Source organism: Entelurus aequoreus, linkage group LG01, assembly GCF_033978785.1.
Source record: "Entelurus aequoreus isolate RoL-2023_Sb linkage group LG01, RoL_Eaeq_v1.1, whole genome shotgun sequence".
Lineage (NCBI taxonomy): Eukaryota > Metazoa > Chordata > Actinopteri > Syngnathiformes > Syngnathidae > Entelurus > Entelurus aequoreus.
In genome coordinates this window covers 32,612,729-32,635,577 of record NC_084731.1, presented here as the reverse complement: position 1 = coordinate 32,635,577, position 22,849 = coordinate 32,612,729, and the positions used below count along the sequence as shown (strand labels likewise).

At 44.2% G+C, this 22,849-nt stretch overlaps 1 protein-coding gene across 3 annotated transcripts in view; it reads right to left on the bottom strand.

The window, feature by feature from the left end:
* Positions 1–22,849, bottom strand: part of LOC133650712 (low-density lipoprotein receptor-related protein 1-like) — a 294,864-nt gene that overhangs the window by 223,709 nt on the left and 48,306 nt on the right. For all 3 annotated transcript variants that reach the window (XM_062048313.1, XM_062048295.1, XM_062048304.1), the window contains exon 2: positions 3,515–3,637. Coding sequence is in view for 2 of the 3 variants with exons in the window: in XM_062048295.1 (XP_061904279.1) it covers positions 3,515–3,637 (123 nt within the window). In the remaining variant the exon portion in view is untranslated. The remainder of the gene's footprint in view (positions 1–3,514; positions 3,638–22,849) is intronic.

Below are 22,849 nucleotides of genomic sequence, written 5' to 3'. Positions count from 1 at the left end.
GCAGGTTTCTCCATTGCTGTGGGCGCGTCTCTAATGACTTCCAGACTGACTCTTACAGTCTTTGCGTCTAGACTCCTAGAGGCTTCACCTCACAGTCTCTCGCTCGATGCCAGCGCTCCAAAAACAAGTCAAATGTATACACACTCTTTCTCTTTCTCCCCGTGTCCTCTTGGAAAACTACCGGCGTTTCAGCCTGAAAAGCTGACCAGAGAGACACTGCTGCTTTCATTCCCTCTCCAGGGATCAAGCCTGAGAAAAGTTCATCTCTAATGTAGATCTCGAAACGAGGCTTGTCTTTTTTTAGAACCTGCGGTTTGTCTCGTTAAGTGCATGTTCTGTATGTTTGTCAAAGACAACAACAACAAAAAAAAACTTTACAATTCTCCTAATTGGGCCTGACTTGACCGCTTTAAAGGCCTACTGAAATTATTTTTTTTTATTTAAACGGGGATAGCAGATCCATTCTATGTGTCATACTTGATCATTTTGCGATATTGCCATATTTTTGCTGCAAGGATTTAGTAGAGAACATCGACGATAAAGTTCGCAACTTTTGATCGCTGATAAAAAAAGCCTTGCCTGTACCGGAAGTAGCGTGACGTCGCAGGCTGAAGGGCTCCTCACATTTCCCCCTTGTTTACACCAGCAACGAGAGCGATTCGGACCGAGAAAGCGACGATTACCCCATTAATTTGAGCAAGGATGAAAGATTTGTGGATGAGGAACGTGAGAGTAAAGGACTAGAGTGCAGTGCAGGACGTATCTTTTTTCGATCTGACCGTAACTTAGGTACAAGGGTTCATTGGATTTAATGACCGCTGAATAGAGTAGGACGCCACAACGTCCGCCAGAAATAATAAATAATAGTAATAGATTTTATTTGTGACGCCCTTTTTATTTAAATAAAGCTTATAGTGCAACAGTACAAACCAATATTTAAAACAATAAATGATTATCCATTAAAACAGATAAAATACAAAGACTAAACTATCAGTGCGGCATAAGAAACACAAAACAGTGGGTTTTCTAACTGTGTGTCTATTTGAGTAATTAAAAAGTAAAAAATAACTTGGTCTAAATATTTTGGTGTATGTATAAGTACTTTTTGAGCACATTTAACAATTCTGCGATAATAATGATAACCGCAATTGTTTTGCACACGAGACAGAAGTGTTTTTAGGGTGCGTTCAATGACCACTGAATAGAGTACAACGCCATAAAGTCCGCCAGAAATAATAAATAACATTAATAGATTGTAACTGTTACACCCTTTTTATTTAAATAAATCTTTAAGTGCGACAGTACAAACCAATATTTAAAACAATAAAAAATTATCCCTTAAAACAGATACAATTCTAAGACTAAAACATCGTCAGTGAGGCATAAGAAACACAAAAGTAGATTTTCTAACAGTGTGTCTATTTGAGTAATTAAGAAGTAAAAAATAACATGGTCTAAATACTTTGGTGTATGTATAAGTACTTTTTCAGCACATTTAACAATTCTGCGATAATAATGATAACCGTAATAGTTTTGGACACGATATCCGTGATATGAAATCTTTATATCGTTACATTGTAATTTGGCATCTCCAATGTAAATAAGCATTGAGCTAGCACATTTGTTTTAATGAATTTCTTATGTGTTGGAATGTCAGAGAGCAGTTATGTTGTATCTTATATACGTTTTATTGACACACTTTATTTCTGTATGTTCGGTTTTACAGTGTTTTGAAGTGAGGTCTCTTAGAAGAGACTTAAATGGAGACTTCCTGTTATTAGCTAGCAAAAAGAGACGTTAGTGTGAGCAGAACAGACTGCTTGTATCAGAGTTCCTGTATCAGATGTTTTAAAAACAGGCCTATATAATCGGATGATTGTTTATTGCCGATATCAGACTGATTTGTTTCCGTCACAACATGTGGAGGACACGATACTGAGGGAGGATTAATACAGCATGTGCCTGGGAGGTGAGTCTCTTCATATTTGTGCTTTTTCAACATTTTTATTCGTCAAGGGAGTGTAAAAACAGTCACTGTTTAGTACAGGGGTCGGCAACCCCAAATGTTGAAAGAGCCATATTGGACCAAAGATACAAACAAAGATCTGTCTGGAGCTGCAAAAAATGAAAAGCCTTATGTAAGTGTTATAATGAAGGCTATATTAGCCTACTATCAAAGGCTGACGCAAATCTTCGTTGACAGAAATGTTGTATTTTAATTTTTATTCTACACATTTTTGCAACATTGGAAATCATTAGTAAAATGGAGGCTTCTCACAGGATGAGATAACTTCTGGAAATTACTGGCTCAGAATGGCCAAAGGTATAGATGTGTGTCCCCGAATTTAAGGAAACGACAGGCTGTCGTCTTCTAATGGATTTATTACAAATATTTGCAAGCTGGGTAACATTTGCTGTGGTCTGGAACAACATGGCACACAAAAAACTATCAGAACTGCAGCCAATATTACATACAGATAATGTGTCATGAGATATGCAAATATAAATTAAATACACGGAAGACATAAGTAAAGGAAATTAAATGAGCTCAAATATACCTACAAACGAGGCATAATGATGCAATATGTACATACAGCTAGCCTAAATAGCATGTTAGCAACGATTAGCTTGCAGTCATGAATTGACCAAATATGCCTGATAAGCGCTCCAGCAAATCAATAAAATCAACAAAGCTCACCTTTGTGCATTCACGCACAGCATAACATGTTTGGTGGACAAAATGAGACCAAGAAGGAGTGGCATAAAACATGTCTTTCTGTGGCAGCATTGGAGAGATTCGTACATGTAAACAAACTACGATGAGTTCAAATTAGTACCTGGAATTAGTTATTACTCTCATCAGTGAAACGTGTATAACATAAACAGTGGGATTTCTAACAATTAGGAAGGTTTGTGTCATGTTTGTTCTCCTATATATATATATTAAAACAAAAAATATATTTTTTCTTCATCTTTTTCCATTTTCTCACATCTCTGAAAGAGGTCCAGGGAGCCACTAGGACGGCGCTAAAGAGCCACATGAAACTCTAGAGCCGCGGGTTGCTGACCCCCAGTTTAGTACCATTAAATTTAAACTACCACATGATTTCACATTTGTACCTATTTTTTCCCAACATTGGTCCAGTATAAATAAAATGCATGATTTGAGGCAAATTGAACTCTTTAAAAAAATAATCAGTGATATAAGCTGCATTGAGGATGTAAGGTAAATAAGTGAAGTATATGACATTAATGAATATCAACAACATAGCATGCAAAAAAAGGCTCCCTGAAGAATCCTGATGTCCTTAAATTATATGATACACATATTTAGAGCTGCAGAAAGTGAAAAGCAGTTCCACCAAAGCTGCAATTATCTACTCTGAATAGTTCAATGTCAGCTAAGGTTCATTCTGCAGAAAATGCAGAAAGATTTGAACAATCAGGGCGAAAAAAAAAAAATGCATATGTTGAGTTTGGACATCTTTAAACAAAACAAAAAAAAACCACTTACAGACATCCGGCTCCTCGTCTGAGCCGTCTGGACAGTCTTTCTCACCATCGCAGCGCCAGCCCTTTGAGATGCACGTCACTCCGTCCTTACACACAAACTGCTTTGGACTGCAGGTCTTTGGAGCTGAAGAACAAAACAGAATACATTGCATTACATACATTACATAACAACGGCCCCTGGAGAAGAATACAACACTGCACCAATGATATTTATTCCTGAGGCCTCATTAGCCGGCGGGGTCTGTTTTGCTAATTTGGCACTAGCTCTAATTAAACTGTAGACAGTTGGTAGCTGATGGAAAATAAATGAGAATGGGTATTAAAAAAAAGTCGAAATGTGAATTTATGCAGGCTTAGAAAGGCTTTGCGTAAACTTACTGCACCTTATAGTGCTTCTTCCAATGATACCACATAAGAATGATGTCGAATAATGAACCTGCCCTGAAATGATGTCTTCTCCAAACAATAAAACCTTGCAGAATACAGACATAAACAAAACTTCTTCAGAATGTTAACACAAAACCAAGTGAAGCTGAGGGGTAGTTCAATCCTTGATTGATTAATGAATCGATAACAATGCAGATCTCATTACTTGTAACCATAAAGTGGAGGCACCGAGCAAAAGCATTTGATGAACTGAGTCTTTCTTTTAATAAGTCTTTGACAGTGACAAATAGAGGAAGGGCTGCTCGGCGCAGTAAAATAAGTATGATGAAAGTTTGATGCAGGCTTGTTTTTCCTCACCAGTACTGTAGATCTATCAAAAACAGCCATGTCAAACCAACCCATCCCAAGAAATATAAATTCTAAATACGCTTTATAACATAATTAGAGCACTCTAAACATGAAATAACACCTATTTAGTCACCATTACACCCAATTATAGTAGCCTTGAGTGTGTTCTACAGTAGATGATAGTACTCACCAGTAGCATCATTGTTATGGTCGTCACCCGGCCTATACAACATGGCCACGACGTGGAAATACTTCATCACATCCTGGGTAATTCCTCTAAGTCAGAACTGGGCTTCCATGTACTAAAACCACAGGCTTGCATTTACAAAAATGTAGTCAGCATGACAGTGGCAGCTACAATCATTAGCCGTGTTGTTAGCATTGCGTGTTCCGCATTACGCTAAAGGTTCACCAATGTTATATGGAGTTGACAATGTCCAAGATGAAGTGCACTAACAGAGTCCATCTCTATTTAGCATGTCAAACTACTTCCATAACCGTAAATGACCGCCATAACCACAACACCAGGGGGAGCTCCACAAACCACGTTAAACCCAGATTCCGATCTAACAAAGGTCTTAACTCATTCTCCTTCTATGCCACATCCATATGGAATGCACTCCCAACAGGTGTAAAAGAAAGGGCATCTCTATCCTCCTTCAAAACCGCACTAAAAGAACACCTCCAGGCAACTTCAACCCTAGACTAACACCCTCCCCCCACCACATCCCACCTCCCCGGATTGTAAATAATCAAATGTAAATAATCAAATGTATATACTTGTTCTTATGCTTTCCGAGCTCACTATGTTCTCTGCTCGTTGTACATATCCTACGAAGTCAGACCTACACTGTTTCAATGTCCATTTCTCAGATGATGCAATTGTTGATGACTGAAGTGCTGATATCAACTAAACCTAACCCCCCCCCCCCCCCAACCTACACCCCCCTACACATCCCACCCCCCGGATTGTAAATAATGTAAATAATTCAATGTATATACTCTGATGATCAACTTGTGTGATGACTGTATTATGCTGATAGTATATATTTGAGTTTGAGTTTATTTCGAACATGCAAGCATACAACATGATACATCACAATTTCCAGTTTCTCTTTTCAACATGTTCGAAAAGGAGTAGGAAGAAGCAGAGCTTATTTAATCCTACCCCTTTTCCTTTACATAACAGTTGCTAAAACTTTTGTTCACTTCCTGTTCTCAATGTATTCACAATATACTCCATAAGTAATCACAATAATGTTTCTATACTTGACTTAGGTGATCTATATATACAACTGATGAATATGTTTTTGCTTTTTTCCTGACATATTTCAATGGTTATACATTCTAAGATTTTATCTATAGCAAATGACATGTTTTTTACCACTTTGTAGTTCAGGTTCTTCATCACGTACACAGCTACTCCTCCTCCATTTTTGTTGGTTCTGTTGATGTAGTTTAGTTCATATCCTTCCAGATCAAAAATCTATTCCTTTTTTATCATCAATCCATGTTTCTGTGACAGCAATCACTTTGAAGGGTTTGTTGATGTGTTCCAAAAAGTTCTTAATGTTGTTGTAGTTTGCATACAAGCTTCTGCTATTAAAATGAATAATTGACAATTTGTTATCACATTTAATGTTGCTATTATATTGTTCATCTGTATAATAAAAACAATTATTACTAATGTGGGAGAAAAAATTTGTATCTGGATCTATATCATTTTCCAAATCCTGGTTTTTGTGATCTTTGTTGTGTATATTTGTACCATGAATTGATTTATGTGGACCCTGACATAAACAAGTTGAAAAACTTATTCGGGTGTTACCATTTAGTGGTCAATTGTACGGAATAGAGCATTGTTAAATGATAAATGGGTTATACTTGTATAGCGCTTTTCTACCTTCAAGGTACTCAAAGCGCTTTGACAGTATTTCCACATTCATCCATTCACACACACATTCACACACTGATGGCGGGAGCTGCCATGCAAGGCGCTAACCAGCAGCCATCAGGAGCAAGGGTGAAGTGTCTTGCCCAAGGACACAACGGACGTGACTAGGAAGGTAGAAGGTGGGGATTGAACCCCAGTAACCAGCAACACTCCGATTGCTGACCCGGCCACTCTACCAACTTCGCCACGCCGCCCCTAATTGTTACTGCTCTAGGACCTGCCGCCACACGGGCGTTCCTCTCCTGCCGTGGGCCAGGTGCGGCTGCACTCACTCCGAAATCGACACACCTGACGCTGATGAGAGCTCCACATCCTTTTTAAGCCAGCGTGTCCTGCGTTCCAGTGCCAGAACGTAGCTACGTGTACCTGTACAGTAAGCCCTATACGTCTCTAGCTTTTTGCCTATGTGCTTCCTCGCTCTCTCTGTGTTTCCCCTCCTCTGTGCTCATTGTGTTTTGTCCTGTGTCGCCATCCCGCAGCTCCTCTTTCTTTCCTGGTTTCGAACTGTGTGTCTCTCTCTCGCTTGCCCCCGGACTTCGACGCCTCGCTCCGGCCCCTGACCCTTGCCTGCCCACGGACCTCCAAGCCTGCCTTGCCCTCTTTGGACATCCGCACCCTTCACAACACGCACCTTCAACATCTCCTGGTAACACTCACCACGTAATCGCTTCACATAGGCACACACCACGTATTTGGATTACTTACACACGTTACCTACTTGTGCTCAATAAAACGCTGCAAGCTAAACGACGCCCCTGCCTCAGTGCCGTCTCCTTCTCCGCTGTACCGTTACAAGCGTAACAATAAGTTACGATCAAAGTTGAACAAATTATTAGTTGTAATTAGAGATGTCCGATAATGGCTTTTTTGCCGATATCCGATATTCCGATATTGTCCAACTCTTAATTACGATTCCGATATCAACCGATACCGATATATACAGTCGTGGAATTAACACATTATTATGCCTAATTTTGTTGTGATGCCCCGCTGGATGCGTTAAATGATGTAACAAGGTTTTCCAACATAAATCAACTCAAGTTATGGAAAAAAATGCCAACATGGCACTGCCATATTTATTATTGAAGTCACAAAGTGCATTATTTTTTTTTAACATGCCTCAAAACAGCAGCTTTGTTAGGAACTCGCATGGCTGCAGTTTGTGTGTCCCCAAGATGCAAGAACCAGGAGGAGGATTTGCAGGTAAGATGATTTTAATTAACATAAACAGAAAATAAAGCAGTCTTGCAGAATTGTTCCAAACATAGAAGTCTATCATCGAGCACTGAAGAGTGCTCGAGAGAAAACATAAATAGACATATGCTGATTGGCAGCAGGTGTGGACCGGCTGCCAATCAACGGCAGGTGAAGAGAAAACAGTGCTCCGCGGAACAGGAAATTTAACAAAATAAGAGCACTGACCGGAAGTAATACAAAAACCAAGGAGACAAACAGAAAGGAAGTGACCGATCGTCACAGGACCCCCCCTCAAGGAACAGATTCCAGATGTTCCCTGGAAACAATAATGTAAAAAGTCCAAAAATTACGGGAGGGTGGAGGGAGGAGTTGGTGGAGGGTCGCCAGGCCAAATGTCCTCGCAGCCAGCGAGGGAGAGTCAGGTGGCGGCGACGCGTTGAACGCCGCTGCCACTGGCGAGGTGGGCGACCGCGGAACGGCCACATTAGTGGCCGACAAGGAGGCGGAAGCTCGTGGTACCTGAGCACCAACAGCTGCAAAGGTCCACACGCAGGTTCTGCAGATCGCGGCAAACAGCGCGGAGGAAGTCCATAACACCGCCGCGTCTTTGGCGGATGAGGAGGTCGCACAGCCGGCGGCGACGATGACGACAGCGCCATGGGAGGAGTCTTCGATGGCGGCACCGTGCAGTGTCCCGCCGGTGACGCGGAAGATGTCTGCGCCGTGGGAAGGCGCGCCTGGAAAGATGAAGGTGGCGGCGATGATGTCTCCGTGGGAGGAGACGATGGCGGGGATGACAGCGGCGTGTGCTTGGCTGCACTGCTGCTGGTAGTAGCCCCCCCTCCAGTAGGCGGATGCCAGACGCCGTCCACCACAGGGAGAAGGAGTTCCGGGTTGTTGATTTCCCCCGGTGCGAAAACCAGGGACGGGCGGTAGGGGGCCAGGAGGAGGGAAAAAGACACGTCCCTCGCCGAGTCCCAGCAGGAGGCCAGGAGGGACATCATGGACGGCTCCACAGGAGCCTTCGCCGGACTGGCAGGACGAGCGGGTGCTGGAAGGGATAGCAGCCGTGGTGCAGCTGCTGGAAGCTGCCTTGGAGCAGGAACGGGTGCTGGGCGCTCAGCCGGTGTTGGTCGTTGTGGCGCCGCGACCGGCGTAAGACGCGGGGCTGCGACCGGCGTGCGACGCGGTGTGGGAACCGGAGGTCGACGCGCCGGCACAGGCGATTGCCGTGGAGCCGGGACAGGATGCACAGCAGGCGACGGGGAAGATGGCGGCGGTGGCCGCGCCGGTCGGAGAGCCGGAGCCGGCGGCCTAGCCGGGAGGAGGGAAGGCGGCGGTGGCCGCGCCGGTCGGAGAGCCGGAGCCGGCGGCCTAGCCGGGAGGAGGGAAGGCGGCGGTGGCCGCGCCGGTCGGAGAGCCGGAACCGGCGGTCGAGGCGGAGGGAGAAGGTCCGAGCCTGCTGTGGGCTGGGACCGCACAAACCTGGTTTTCAAGTCCTCTATGAATTGTGCGGTCCAGAACGTCGGCTGTGCGTCGCCGACAGGGGTTCTCGCGAGGACACAGCATTCTGGCTCGATGATACTGTTAGGAACTCGCATGGCTGCAGTTTGTGTGTCCCCAAGATGCAAGAACCAGGAGGAGGATTTGCAGGTAAGATGATTTTAATTAACATAAACAGAAAATAAAGCAGTCTTGCAGAATTGTTCCAAACATAGAAGTCTATCATCGAGCACTGAAGAGTGCTCGAGAGAAAACATAAATAGACATATGCTGATTGGCAGCAGGTGTGGACCGGCTGCCAATCAACGGCAGGTGAAGAGAAAACAGTGCTCCGCGGAACAGGAAATTTAACAAAATAAGAGCACTGACCGGAAGTAATACAAAAACCAAGGAGACAAACAGAAAGGAAGTGACCGATCGTCACAAGCTTGGAATTTGGAACATGCTCTCCCTGAGAGAGCATGAGGAGGTTGAGGTGGGCGGGGTTGGGTTGAAGTGGGGGAATAGCGGGGGGTGTATATTGTAGCGTCCTGGAAGAGTTAGTGCTGCAAGGGGTTCTGGGTATGTGTTCTGTTGTGTTTATGTTGTGTTACGGTGCGGATGTTCTCCCGAAATGTGTTTGCCATTCTTGTTTGGTGTGGGTTCACAGTGTGGCGCATATTTGTAACAGTGTTAAAGTTGTTTATACGGTCGCCCTCAGTGTGACCTGTATGGCTGTTGACCATGTATGCTTGCATTCACTTGTGAGTGTGTCAAAAAGCCGTAGATATTATGTGACTGGGCTGGCACGCAAAGGCAGTGCCTTCAAGATTTAATGGCGCTCTGTACTTCTCCCTACGTCCGTGTACACAGCGGCGTTTTAAAAAGTCCTAAATTTTACTTTTTGAAACCGATACCGATAATTTTGACACCGATACCGATAATTTCCGATACTACATTTTAAAGCATTTATCGGCCGATAATATCGGCAGTCCGATATTATCGGACATCTCTAGTTGTAATTATTAATATGAGTCCGATATCAGCAAAAAACATCATATTAACTTGGCCTCCATTTAAAATGTCCGATAGAAGCAGGCTTTTCCGCTACCGCTAACGTCTCTTCTTGCTAGCTTAGAAGACAGATAACAGGTTGCCTCCATTTGAGAGTCTTTACTTCAAAACACTGTAAAAATGGAACATATAGAAATACAGAATGTCAATGTTACTTACATACTTCTCTGTAACGTTCCAACATAAAATAAAAGCGGTCAAACAAATGAGCTCACTCAATGATATGCCATTTACATGTGACTAATAGCCATTAGCAATTTTATAGGGCAATTTGCACACCTTCATATTTGACTAACAAAACTACAACTCATATTTGACTAACAAAACTACAACTACTCCTCTCTGAGCTGCCACCTTACCGTGGTAGAGGAGTTTGCGTGTCCCAATGATCCTAGGAGCTATGTTGTCCGGGGGCTTTATGCCCCCTGGTAGGGTCTCCCAAGACAAACTGGTCCTAGGTGAGGGATCGGACAAAGAGCAGCTCGAAGACCTCAATGAAAAATAAAACCTATGGACCCAGATTTCCCTCGCCCGGACACGGGTCACCGGGGCCCCCCTCTGGAGCCAGGCCCGGAGGTGGGGCACGATGGCGAGCGCCTGGTGGCCGGGCCTGTCCCCATGGGGTAACGTGGGTTCCCCCTTCAATGGGCTCACCACCCATAGCAGGGGTCATAGAGGTCGGGTGCGATGTGAGCTGGGCGGCAGCCGAAGGCAGGGCACTTGGCGGTCCGATCCTCGGCTACAGAAGCTAGCTCTTGGGACGTGGAACGTCACCTCACTGGGGGGGAAGGAGCCTGAGCTAGTGCGCGAGGTGGAGAAGTTCCGACTAGACATAGTCGGACTCACTTCGACGCACAGCAAGGGCTCTGGAACCAGTTCTCTCGAGAGGGGCTGGACTTTCTTCTACTCTGGCGTTGCCGGCAGTGAGAGGCGACGGGCTGGGGTGGCAATTCTTGTTGCCCCCCGGCTCAGAGCCTGCATGTTGGAGTTCAACCCGGTGGACGAGAGGGTAGCTTCCCTCCGCCTTCGGGTTGGGGAACGGGTCCTGACTGTGGTTTGCGCTTACGCGCCAAACCGCAGCTCAGAGTACCCACCCTTTTTGGATTCACTCGAGGGAGTACTTGAGAGTGCTCCCCCGGGTGATTCCCTCGTTCTACTGGGGGACTTCAATGCTCATGTTGGCAGCGACAGTGAAACCTGGAGAGGCGTGATTGGGAAGAATGGCTGCCCGGATCTGAACCCGAGCGGTGTTTTGTTATTGGACTTTTGTGCCCGTCACAGATTGTCCATAACAAACACCATGTTCAAACATAAGGGTGTCCATATGTGCACTTGGCACCAGGACACCCTAGGCCGCAGTTCCATGATCGACTTTGTAGTTGTGTCGTCGGATTTGCGGCCTCATGTTTTGGACACTCGGGTGAAGAGAGGGGCGGAGCTTTCTACCGATCACCACCTGGTGGTGAGTTGGCTGCGACGGTGGGGGAGGATGCCGGACAGACCTGGCAGGCCCAAACGCATTGTGAGGGTTTGCTGGGAGAGAGAGTTTCAATTCCCACCTCCGGAAGAACTTTGAACATGTCACGAGGGAGGTGCTGGACATTGAGTCCGAATGGACCATGTTCCGCACCTCTATTGTCGAGGCGGCTGATCGGAGCTGTGGCCGCAAGGTAGTTGGTGCCTGTCGTGGCGGTAATCCTAGAACCCGTTGGTGGACACCGGCGGTGAGGGATGCCGTCAAGCTGAAGAAAGAGTCCTATCGGGTTCTTTTGGCTCATAGGACTCCTGAGGCAGCGGACAGGTACCGACAGGCCAAGAGGTGTGCGGCTTCGGCGGTCGCGGAGGCAAAAACTCGGACATGGGAAGTGTTCGGGGAAGCCATGGAGAACGACTTCCGGACGGCTTCGAAGCGATTCTGGACCACCATCCGCCGCCTCAGGAAGGGGAAGCAGTGCACTATCAACACCGTGTATGGTGAGGATGGTGTTCTGCTGACCTCGACTGCGGATGTTGTGGATCGGTGGAGGGAATACTTCGAAGACCTCCTCAATCCCACCAACACGTCTTCCTATGAGGAAGTAGTGCCTGGGGAATCTGTGGTGGGCTCTCCTATTTCTGGGGCTGAGGTTGCTGAGGTAGTTAAAAAGCTCCTCTGTGGAAAGGCCCCGGGGGTGGATGAGATCCGCCCAAAGTTCCTTAAGGCTCTGGATGCTGTGGGGCTGTCTTGGTTGACAAGACTCTGCAGCATCGCGTGGGCATCGGAGGCGGTACCTCTGGATTGGCAGACCGGGGTGGTGGTTCCTCTCTTTAAGAAGGGGAACCGGAGGGTGTGTTCTAACTATCGTGGGATCACACTCCTCAGCCTTCCCGGTAAGGTCTATTCAGGTGTGCTGGAGAGGAGGCTACGCCGGATAGTCGAACCTCGGATTCAGGAGGAACAGTGTGGTTTTCGTCCTGGTCGCGGAACTGTGGACCAGCTCTATACTCTCGGCAGGGTCCTTGAGGGTGCATGGGAGTTTGCCCAACCAGTCTACATGTGTTTTGTGGACTTGGAGAAGGCATTCGACCGTGTCCCTCGGGAAGTCCTGTGGGGAGTGCTCAGAGAGTATGGGGTATCGGACTGTCTGATTGTGGCGGTCCGCTCCCTGTATGATCAGTGCCAGAGTTTGGTCCGCATTGCCGGCAGTAAGTCGGACACGTTTCCAGTGAGAGTTGGACTCCGCCAAGGCTGCCCTTTTTCACCGATTCTGTTCATAACTTTTATGGACAGAATTTCTAGGCGCAGTCAAGGCGTTGAGGGGATCTGGTTTGGTGGCTGCAGGATTAGGTCTCTGCTTTTTGCAGATGATGTGGTCCTGATGGCTTCATCTGGCCAGGATCTTCAGCTCTCGCTGGATCGGTTCGCAGCTGAGTGTGAAGCGACTGGGATGAGAATCAGCACCTCCAAGTCCGAATCCATGGTTCTCGCCCGGAAAAGGGTGGAGTGCCATCTCCGGGTTGCGGAGGAGACCCTGCCCCAAGTGGAGGAGTTCAAGTACCTCGGAGTCTTGTTCACGAGTGAGGGAAGAGTGGATCGTGAGATCGACAGGCGGATCGGTGCGGCGTCTTCAGTAATGCGGACGCTGTATCGATCCGTTGTGGTGAAGAAGGAGCTGAGCCGGAAGGCAAAGCTCTCAATTTACCGGTCGATCTACGTTCCCATCCTCACCTATGGTCATGAGCTTTGGGTTATGACCGAAAGGACAAGATCACGGGTACAAGCGGCCGAAATTAGTTTCCTCCGCCGGGTGGCGGGGCTCTCCCTTAGAGATAGGGTGAGAAGCTCTGCCATCCGGGGGCGCTCAAAGTAAAGCCGCTGCTCCTCCACATCGAGAGGAGCCAGATGAGGTGGTTCGGGCATCTGGTCAGGATGCCACCCGTGTTTAGGGCACGTCCGACCGGTAGGAGGCCACGGGGAAGACCCAGGACACGTTGGGAAGACTATGTCTCCCGGCTGGCCTGGGAACGCCTCGGGATCCCCCGGGAGGAGCTGGACGAAGTGGCTTGGGAGAGGGAAGTCTGGGCTTCCCTGCTTAAGCTGCTGCCCCCGCGACCCGACCTCGGATAAGTGGAAGAAGATGGATGGATGGATGGATGGAACTACAACTATGATGCACATTAGAATCAAACAGCTGATGTGTAATAAGTGGAATACTTACAGTAGAGTTTGAACATTTTGTAAAGGCACGACTGGCATATTCAATTTAATAACAATAGACTACTTCCTGACTACGGCAACACACCTAGGACAAATTGAAATTAATGCAAATAAGACTTAAGTGTAAGAAAAACACAAATTACATGTTTATATAACATGTCCATAACCTACTCTGTTTATATATCCTATCCTATTTAAAGGAAAACTGCACTTTTTTTTTAATTTTTGCCTATCGTTCACATTAATTATGAGAGATAAGAAGACAAAAGTTTTTTGTTTTTTTTCGTATTCTAACATGTAAAAATCAGCTCGTTCTCGGTGGTAGCAATCATTCCTACCTGTAAATCAGTTTCGATATGATACATCACATATTTTAAATGTTTAATTTCTCTTTACAACATGTCCCACAAGGAGTAGGACAAAGCAAAATGTATTTCATCCTACCCCGTTTCCACTTCATAGCAATTACTGACACATATGTTCACTTTCTGTTCTCAATGTGTGACACAATTTACATCCATGATATCGATAAGGTGTGATTGATATGAAATACATGATTTCTAAATATGGCAAACGTTTAAATAAAATAATTTTGGCATCCTTAATGAAGCCTACAGATGAGAAATGTTTCAAGCTGGCTGATAATTTCTTCCTTAATGTTACAGAAATGAGCTGCTGCCCGCGTATTATATAAAGCAGGAGTGTCAAATGTACGGCCCGAGGGCCGGATCAGGCCCGCGAACAGGTTTTATCCGGCCCGCGGGATGAGTTTAAGTATAAAAATGAACCTGAAATTTTTTAATGAAATAAACTGCTGTTCTAAATGTGTCCACTGGATGTCGCAATAGCGATTTTTTGTATCTTTGTAGATGATGCTACGTATGTACAAAATAAACCACAGGATATTAGTACATCAGTCGAGGAAAATGATCAAACTACATAAATAACATCCTGTAATTTGATTTTGATTCATTTTTATAATCTGGATAGACTGAAAATTAACACCAATGAGTTGACTGATGAACATTATCACATAATTTATTCAGAAAATATAAATAACGACAAATAAAGGTAGAATACTATTAACCGCAACAGGTAATTGTAAAAATAAAACAACAACATTATGATTTGTACAATTTCAGAATGTGCTTGTTCTATTTTTAAACAATCTCAAGTTGTCTTTATTTTTTAAGTTATCGTGCCGTGATTTTACCAGTCCGGCCCACTTGGGAGTAGATTTTATCTCCATGTGGCCCCCCATCTAAAATGAGTTTGACACCCCTGATATAAAGGGTTTCTACAAGTATCAGCAAATCTGATGTAATGCTTTTTAATGCTGTTTTTAATGCCACTTAAAAAAATGTTTATGCCATGTAAGACCCCACACGGTTATTATTTACAACCAAGAGCTTACGGCTGTATGTATAGACAAAATTGTAAGCATTAGACAATGATAATATTGAATAGTTGAAAGGTTTACATTAACTGTTTCTCTCAAGTGAATCAGAATTAGCTCGCAAGACAGTTTCATCTGAGAATTTCCATCCATCCATCCATCTTCTTCTGCTTATTCGAGGTTGGGTCGCGGGGGCAGCAGCCTAAGCAGGGAAGCCCAGACTTTCCTCTCCCCAGCCACTTCGTCCAGCTCCTCCCGGGGAATCCCGAGGCGTTCCCAGACCAGCCGGGAGACATAGTCTTCCCAACGTGTCCTGGGTCTTCCCCGTGGCCTCCTACCGGTCGGACGTGCCCTAAACACCTCCCTAGGGAGGCGTTTGGGTGGCATCCTGACCAAATGTCCGAACCACCTCATCTGGCTCCTCTCCATGTGGAGGATTTATTTGTATTTATTATTTTTTTTGCAGTAACAGCAGCTCAATGTTATGGCGGTGACAGCAGAAGTTGCTTTGTTGGTCATGCAAAAAAAAAAAAGGACATTGTTAACTCCTGCCTGCCTTTAATGACTGACTTGTGTGATTGGACCGCATTGATGCCCACTAAGCAAAGTTTGGAGTCTTTTGGCACACGCTGCGGGACGCCTCTCTGGGTTTACCATTGACAAGCTTTAACCAGGTTTTAAAAAGTTCGCCACTTGGCAACCCTTGCCGAAATGTGCATTTTCCCATTTTCCTGACAAGCATTATTTTTCACACCTTTGCCACGCCATGAGTACGTTCACAGGATGTAGAAACAATATTGAAGGGAATCTGTTTTTTTTTATTTATTTTGCATATCTTTCAAAAATCATTATTTAAGACAAGAACACATTTTTCTTTTTTTATGCATTGTAATTCGTAAATAAACGTTGGCAAAATCCCAAATATTCTAATTCTAACAATTCCGCCCATGAAGCCCCCTAAATAAGAATTATTTAATCAATATAATATACCCAGAGGTTACCTTTTAAATGTTATCTCTTTAAAACATGCTGTAAAAATGTATATCCTCTGAAAATATGCCTTATAATAGCCGAACACTAGAGGATGTTTTTTTTAAATCAGGGAACCATTAAAAAATAGTTAAAAGGCTTAATGGAATAATAAATGAACATCATACTAGGAATGCAAATAATGCATGTGTTCGGAAATGAATGGCTGATTTAAACATTTTAGAAAAAGACACACATTATAGAATGATATTTGCATTCTTTAAAAGCATTACAATAACCTGAGTCAATTAAACATCTTGAATATATTGTATTTTACACCCTCTCAGTTGTTTAAAATGGATAGAAAAGATATATAATAAATAATAATGGATTAGATTTTATATTGCGCTTTTCTATTATTAGATACTCAAAGCGCTCACGGAGAAGTGGGAACCCATCAGTCTTTCACACCGGGTGGTGGTAAGCTACATTTGTAGCCACAGCTGCCCTGGGGTAGACTGACGGAAGCGAGGCTGCCAGTTTGCGTCTACGGCCCCTCCGACCATCACCTATCATTCATTCATCATTCATTCACCAGTGTGAGTGGTACCGGGGGCAAGGGTGAAGTGTCCTGCCCAAGGACACAACGGCAGCGATTTGGATGTTAAGAGGCAGGTTGCAGGTTCGCTCCCCGCCTCTTATATATATATATATATATATATATATATATACATATATATATATATATATATATATATATACAAACGTATATAAGAGGCCACCGTAGGTCACGTGAGGTGCCTGCATCACAAAAGTTGCTAATGTTAGTCAAGTTATCTCATGTGTGTTGAAGTGGAGATAAATGAAATACAGGAGTCGTGTAAGAAACAATCTCAGTTTTCTCATGAACATGACATGGTGTCACAGTTAAGGACGACACGCCAAAGAATGGCAACGTTCAGGTTTAATTTTGCCGTGTTGAGGCTTTTCACGCTTTCGGACCGGATTTTACAAGACCTCTTGTATCTAGTTCGAAAGCCGCAGCCGAAGAAAAGAAACGCAAAGACATAGTAATGTAACGGTGACGGCAAAGTTCTTGAGTTCATTTTCATTTACCGTTCGATTGATTGACTTACTACTACCGGCCCAGTTCTACAATTGTATAACAATGTTTTAATGCTTCTGGACATCGAAATGTACTGCTTTTTAATGCCATTTATGGCCTTAATTTGTGCAAAATCCGTTAAATGCCTATTTTTTTAAATTAATCAATCCAACATAATAATACACAATAATACCATAATAATACAATTCCAAAACCAAACCCGGCCCAGCAACATTCAGAACAGCAATCAACAGAGCAATGGAGAGGACACACAAACATGACACAAAACAATCCAAAAGTAGTCAAACAAAAATTAATAATATCAACAACAGTATCAATATTAATAAGAATCCCTCATTTACATTGTCATCACAGCCATTTATTAAAAAAATAAATAAAAACAATAATAACAATAATGTCACAGTGGCTTACACTTGCATCGCATCTCATAAGCTTGACAACACACTGTGTCCAATATTTTCCACAAAGATAACATAAGTCATATTTTAGGTTCATTTAATAGTTAAAACAAATTTCAATAATGGATCCCATATTCCAATATATGACTAATTATTATCTCAACTAAATGCAGTTTTTTCTACTGATATCATTTCCATAGCTTGTGTGCACCAGTCCAGTATGAGTTGGACTATCAACATCTATCCATTTTTTTAAGAGTTACCCTTTTTGTTATGATGCGTATTGAAAGAAATGCATTTTTACTCTTTGATGACACGTTACTAAATTGATGCAGATCACCAAGAATACAAGTTTGCAGTGTCATTGGGATGTTTATATTTAGGAATTTGATTCCAAAGACATGCACCTGGGGATAGGTTGATTGGCAACACTAAATTGGCCCTAGTGTGTGAATGTTGTCTGTCTGTCTGTGTTGGCCCTGCCTTCCGCCCGAATGCAGCTGAGATAGGCACCAGCACCCCCCGTGACCCCGAACGGGACAAGCAGTAGAAAATGGATGGATGGATGGATGGATGAATTGCTTCTTTTGTTGTTTTCAACCATAACTCTTTTATTCTCTGACATTCCCACAATGAATGAAAAAGAGATCCCTCAGGTGCCTGACTGACACTTCATACATAATTTACCACACCAATTTTAAACAGCTGAGAAGGTGTAAAATACAATCTATTCAAGATCTTAAATTGACTCAGCTTATTTTTAATGCTTCTGAAGGGCTTATTGGCGTTTTTCCAAATATCATTCCATGATATGTCTCTTTCATCTAAAATGTTTAAGTCGATCATCCATTTCCGAACACATGCATCATTTGCATTTCTAGTATGAACTCCAGCCTTATTTAATGACTTTTAATGGTTTCTAATGACCTGTGGAAAAGAACAAAACTGGAATTCCTGGGAAAAAAAGGAAATTCTGACAAGTTCTTGTCAACTATGTCAAATATCTGCACTGATCATCGGCTTGAATGATAATCAATTCGATCGATCGGCACATCCCTATGACTACGTTTACACTCCAGGCCAAAGTGGCCTAAATCCTGTTTTTTTATACGATTTTTTTCCAGCTCACTGCAAGTAAAATGTGATTTTTATCAGACTCCAGTGTAAACGCGCACAGACCCCAATGTGGCCCCAATGTGGCCTCGATGTCACTTGCATGCACACTTCGATAAAGTGAAAACAAAGGAAGTATTTGTGACATATAGCCTATTATTTGCACACTATTGATAAGTGCTGTACCGACAACTTGGTCGTCTGAAATAGATTTTGCTCACCGAAACCGGATGTTGTGTCAAAATATCCACTTCCGCTAGGAAATGCGTCTTTTCCGGCGCACACGAGTGACGCAGGTCGCCCAGAGCTGACCAAAAAGTCACATACGGGTTACATTCAGGTCGCATTGCGCTTAGACTGAAGTCACTTTTGAACAGATCAAATTCCAATCGGATTCAAGACTACCTCCTGATGTGGCCTGCATCTAATGCCAAAAGATCCGATTTGAAGCACTTTGGAGCGTTTGGACTGGCAAAAAATCAGATCTGTGTCACTTGGCACTATAGAGAGCCTACTGACCAACTGCATCTCTGTCTGGACTGGAGCCTGCAGTGCCTCAGACTGGAAGTCTCTGCAGAGAGTGGTGAGGACGGCGGAAAAGATCATCAGGACTCCTCTTCCTCCTATCCAGGAAATCGCAAAAAGCCGCTGCCTGAGCAGGACTCAGAAAATCTGTAGAGACTCCTCCCACCCCCACCAAGGACTGTTTTCATTGCTGGACTCTAGAAAGAGGTTCCGCAGCCTCTGTAGCAGAACCTCTAGGTTCTGTAATAGCTTCTTCCCTCAGGCCATAAGACTCTTGAGCGCATCATAATAATCCCCTCAATTCCCCCCAAAAATGGATTAACTCGCTGGAATATAAAGACAATATAACATACATCCATAAACGTGGATGCATATGCAAAAGTGCAATATATTTATCTATACCGTAATCTTTTTGTTTATATCTGCACCTTATTGCTCTTTTATCCTGCACGACAACGAGCTAATGCAACACAATGTTGTTCTTATCTGTACTGCAAAGTTCAAATTTGAATGACAATAAAAGGAAGTCTAAGTCTCTAAGTCTTGAGGGCAAACAAATCAGATTTGGTGTGCAGTGTAAACGGGGCCTATAAGACACAAATGAGTCCTGTTCTGTCACACCGCGGTGAGGAGAGTCTTGTCTTGGTTTTTTCTGTCTTGTGATTTGCATGTATTATTTTGAAAAGCAACTCCTCTTGTTTCAGATCACGGGCCCTTCCTCTTGTGTCACCAGTCTGACGTCATCCCTGACCCTTGATTGTTTCCACCTGTTTCCCATTACCCTCATGTTCCATATAAGCCCATCCCTCCCCTTGTTCTGTGCCAGATTGTCTCGATCTTTCGTGCCTGTCTTGCTTCCAAGTCCACGTTCATGTTCTTGTCTTGCCTCGTCCCACGACCACGTCTGTTTATCCAGCATTTTTCTAGCTGTAATTTTGAGTTAACTTTTTCCTCCCTCAGAGCGACCTTTATTTAACCTTTTTCAACCGCAGTGGTGAGTTATGATTTTTCCTTAATATTTCCTTCCTCAAAGTTTGAGTAAATTTTGTTTATATAATTGTTAGAATAATATTGAGTGTAGTAAGTTTTGATAGTCCTTATTTTCTTCCTCCTGTTGGAGCGCTTTTTGTTAAAGTTTTTTATAGCAGATCGGTTGCTAGTTATATTTGTCTTATTTTTGTCAATTCCTCCGTTGGAGTGATTTTTGGTTCTTTCCCTTTTTGGAAACGTTTTTTGATATCATAGTAGTACCTCATAGTGATTGTAAATTTTCTGCCCTGGAGGTTAAGAGTTATTTTCAAAATAAAAGCCTTATTTAGAACCTCCCATCTCTGCATCTGAGTCCCTTCATTCGCCCAAGCCTGACATTACAATCTGGCCTGTATGGACTCAGCAGAGAAAGGACAAATTTCCGCCGCCCTCCAGGATCAGGCAACCCGCCTCTCACGCCAAGAGGATTTCCAGACGGCGATGGCCGAACACATGGCCCGACTAACCACCCAGCTGCAGGAGATGGCCCGGCAACTTCCTCAAACCGCCGCATCGGCACCCGTACCTGCCCACCTACCGCCTACGTCATTCGCCGGAGCCGGAAGTAAACTGGCACCTCCAGCATTCTATTCAGGTGAAACCGGACAAAGCAAAACATTCATGATAGATTGTTCAATCCATTTTGAATTTAATCTTCACGCTTTCCCCACTGAACGAGCGAAGATCGCTTTTATTATCTCCCACTTGAAGGGTAGAGCCAAGGCATGGCCTTCCGTCGAATGGGACCGAGGTTCAGCCATCTGCAACTCCCTCACAGATTTCCAGACGGCACTTCGAATGACATTTGATCCTGTCACAGATAACCGAGAGAAGGCACAGGAGTTGAGCAGACTGAGGCAAGGTCGAGACTCGGTTTGTGACTATGCCATCCGATTCCGTACGCTAGCGGCTGAGAGCGGGTGGAATTCCGCTGCTCTTTATGACACTTTTTTGAAAGGATTGACCGTACCTATTCAAGATCTACTTGTTCACACTAGATTTACCAGCTGGGTTGGACGAGCTCATTGCGCTCGCCATTCGTACCGACAACCGACTGACGCAGCTCAGACGACATCGGGGCGTACGAACCACCACTACGGGAGGAGCGGCACATTATCAGACGCATCACGGTCCGGATCTTTACACCGCTTCATCGGAATCAAGTCACCTAAACCCCCAGGCGGAAGGTGAGGATCGAATGCAGCTGGGGAGAGCGCGGCTGACACAGGAGGAACGTCAGAGACGACAGCTGGAAGGAAGGTGTTTCTACTGCGGGGAGCCGGGCCACCTCGTCGCCACCTGTCCTAAAAAACGACCCATCGGAGTGAGTCAACATATTGCTACTACTCCCATTAAGCGTACCCTCAACAGGATCCAGGTAAAACATCACACAGTCACAAACATTGGGGCGCTTATTGACTCAGGGGCAGACGAGAGTTTGATGGACTGGTCTTTAGCTGCAAAATTAGGGATCAGATCCGAACCGTTAGCTCGACCCATTAGAGCAAAAGCTCTTGATGGGAAGGAATTGTTTGTTATTTCCCACGCCACAGAACCCATCCGCATATCCATAGAAAACCATGAGAAAAAGATTTGCTTGTATCTATTCAAAGCCGCCTCACACACATTGATTTTGGGACTACCATGGCTGATTCAACATAACCCCCAGATAGACTGGAGAACAGGAGAAATTAAAGCATGGGGGAATGACTGTAATAATGACTGTTTTTTCGGCGATACACAAAAGAAAAGTGTAGCGCAACTCAATCTGTTTTCTGCAAACCCCACCACAGAATCCGAGTACCCGGACCTGAACTCTGTACCCCCATGCTACCACCAGCTACGAGATGTCTTCAGTAAAACCAAAGCCATGTCTCTTCCTCCGCACCGTCCATACGACTGCACCATTGACTTGATCTCAGGGTCATCATACCCAAAGGTCGCTTGTATTCTGTTTCCGGTCCAGAGAAAGCGGCCATGAAGGAATACCTCACAGCCTCATTAAAAGCGGGGCTGATCCGCCCCTCCTCATCACCAGCGGGTGCTGGATTCTTCTTTGTGGGCAAAAAGGGATGGATCCTTGAGACCATGCATTGATTACAGTTCACTCAACGACATCACTATAAAGTACCCCCTTCCTCTCATGACTTCAGTATCCGACCAACTTCAACAATCTAAGGTATTTACAAAACTCGACCTTCGTAATGCCTATCACTTGATCCGTATAAGGGAAGGGGATGAGTGGAAGACTGGTTTTAATACTCCCAGTGGACACTATGAATACCTTGTTATGCCATTTGGACTCACCAACGCACCCGCTGTTTTTTAAACTATGATTAATGATGTGCTCAGAGACTTCCTTGATCAATTTGTATATGTATACCTGGATGATATTTTAATTTATTCACCAGACATTGATACCCACCAAGTGCACGTGACTAGGGTCCTTAAAAGACTATTGGAAAACCAGTTATATGTCAAAGCAGAAAAAAGTGAATTTCATGTTAACACTATTTCCTTCTTGGGTTTTATAGTAGCTCCAGGAAAGGTCCAGATGGATCCGGCTAAGATAAGTGCAGTTACCGACTGGCCCACTCCCGATAGTCGCAAAAGGATTCAGCAATTCCTAGGATTTGCTCAT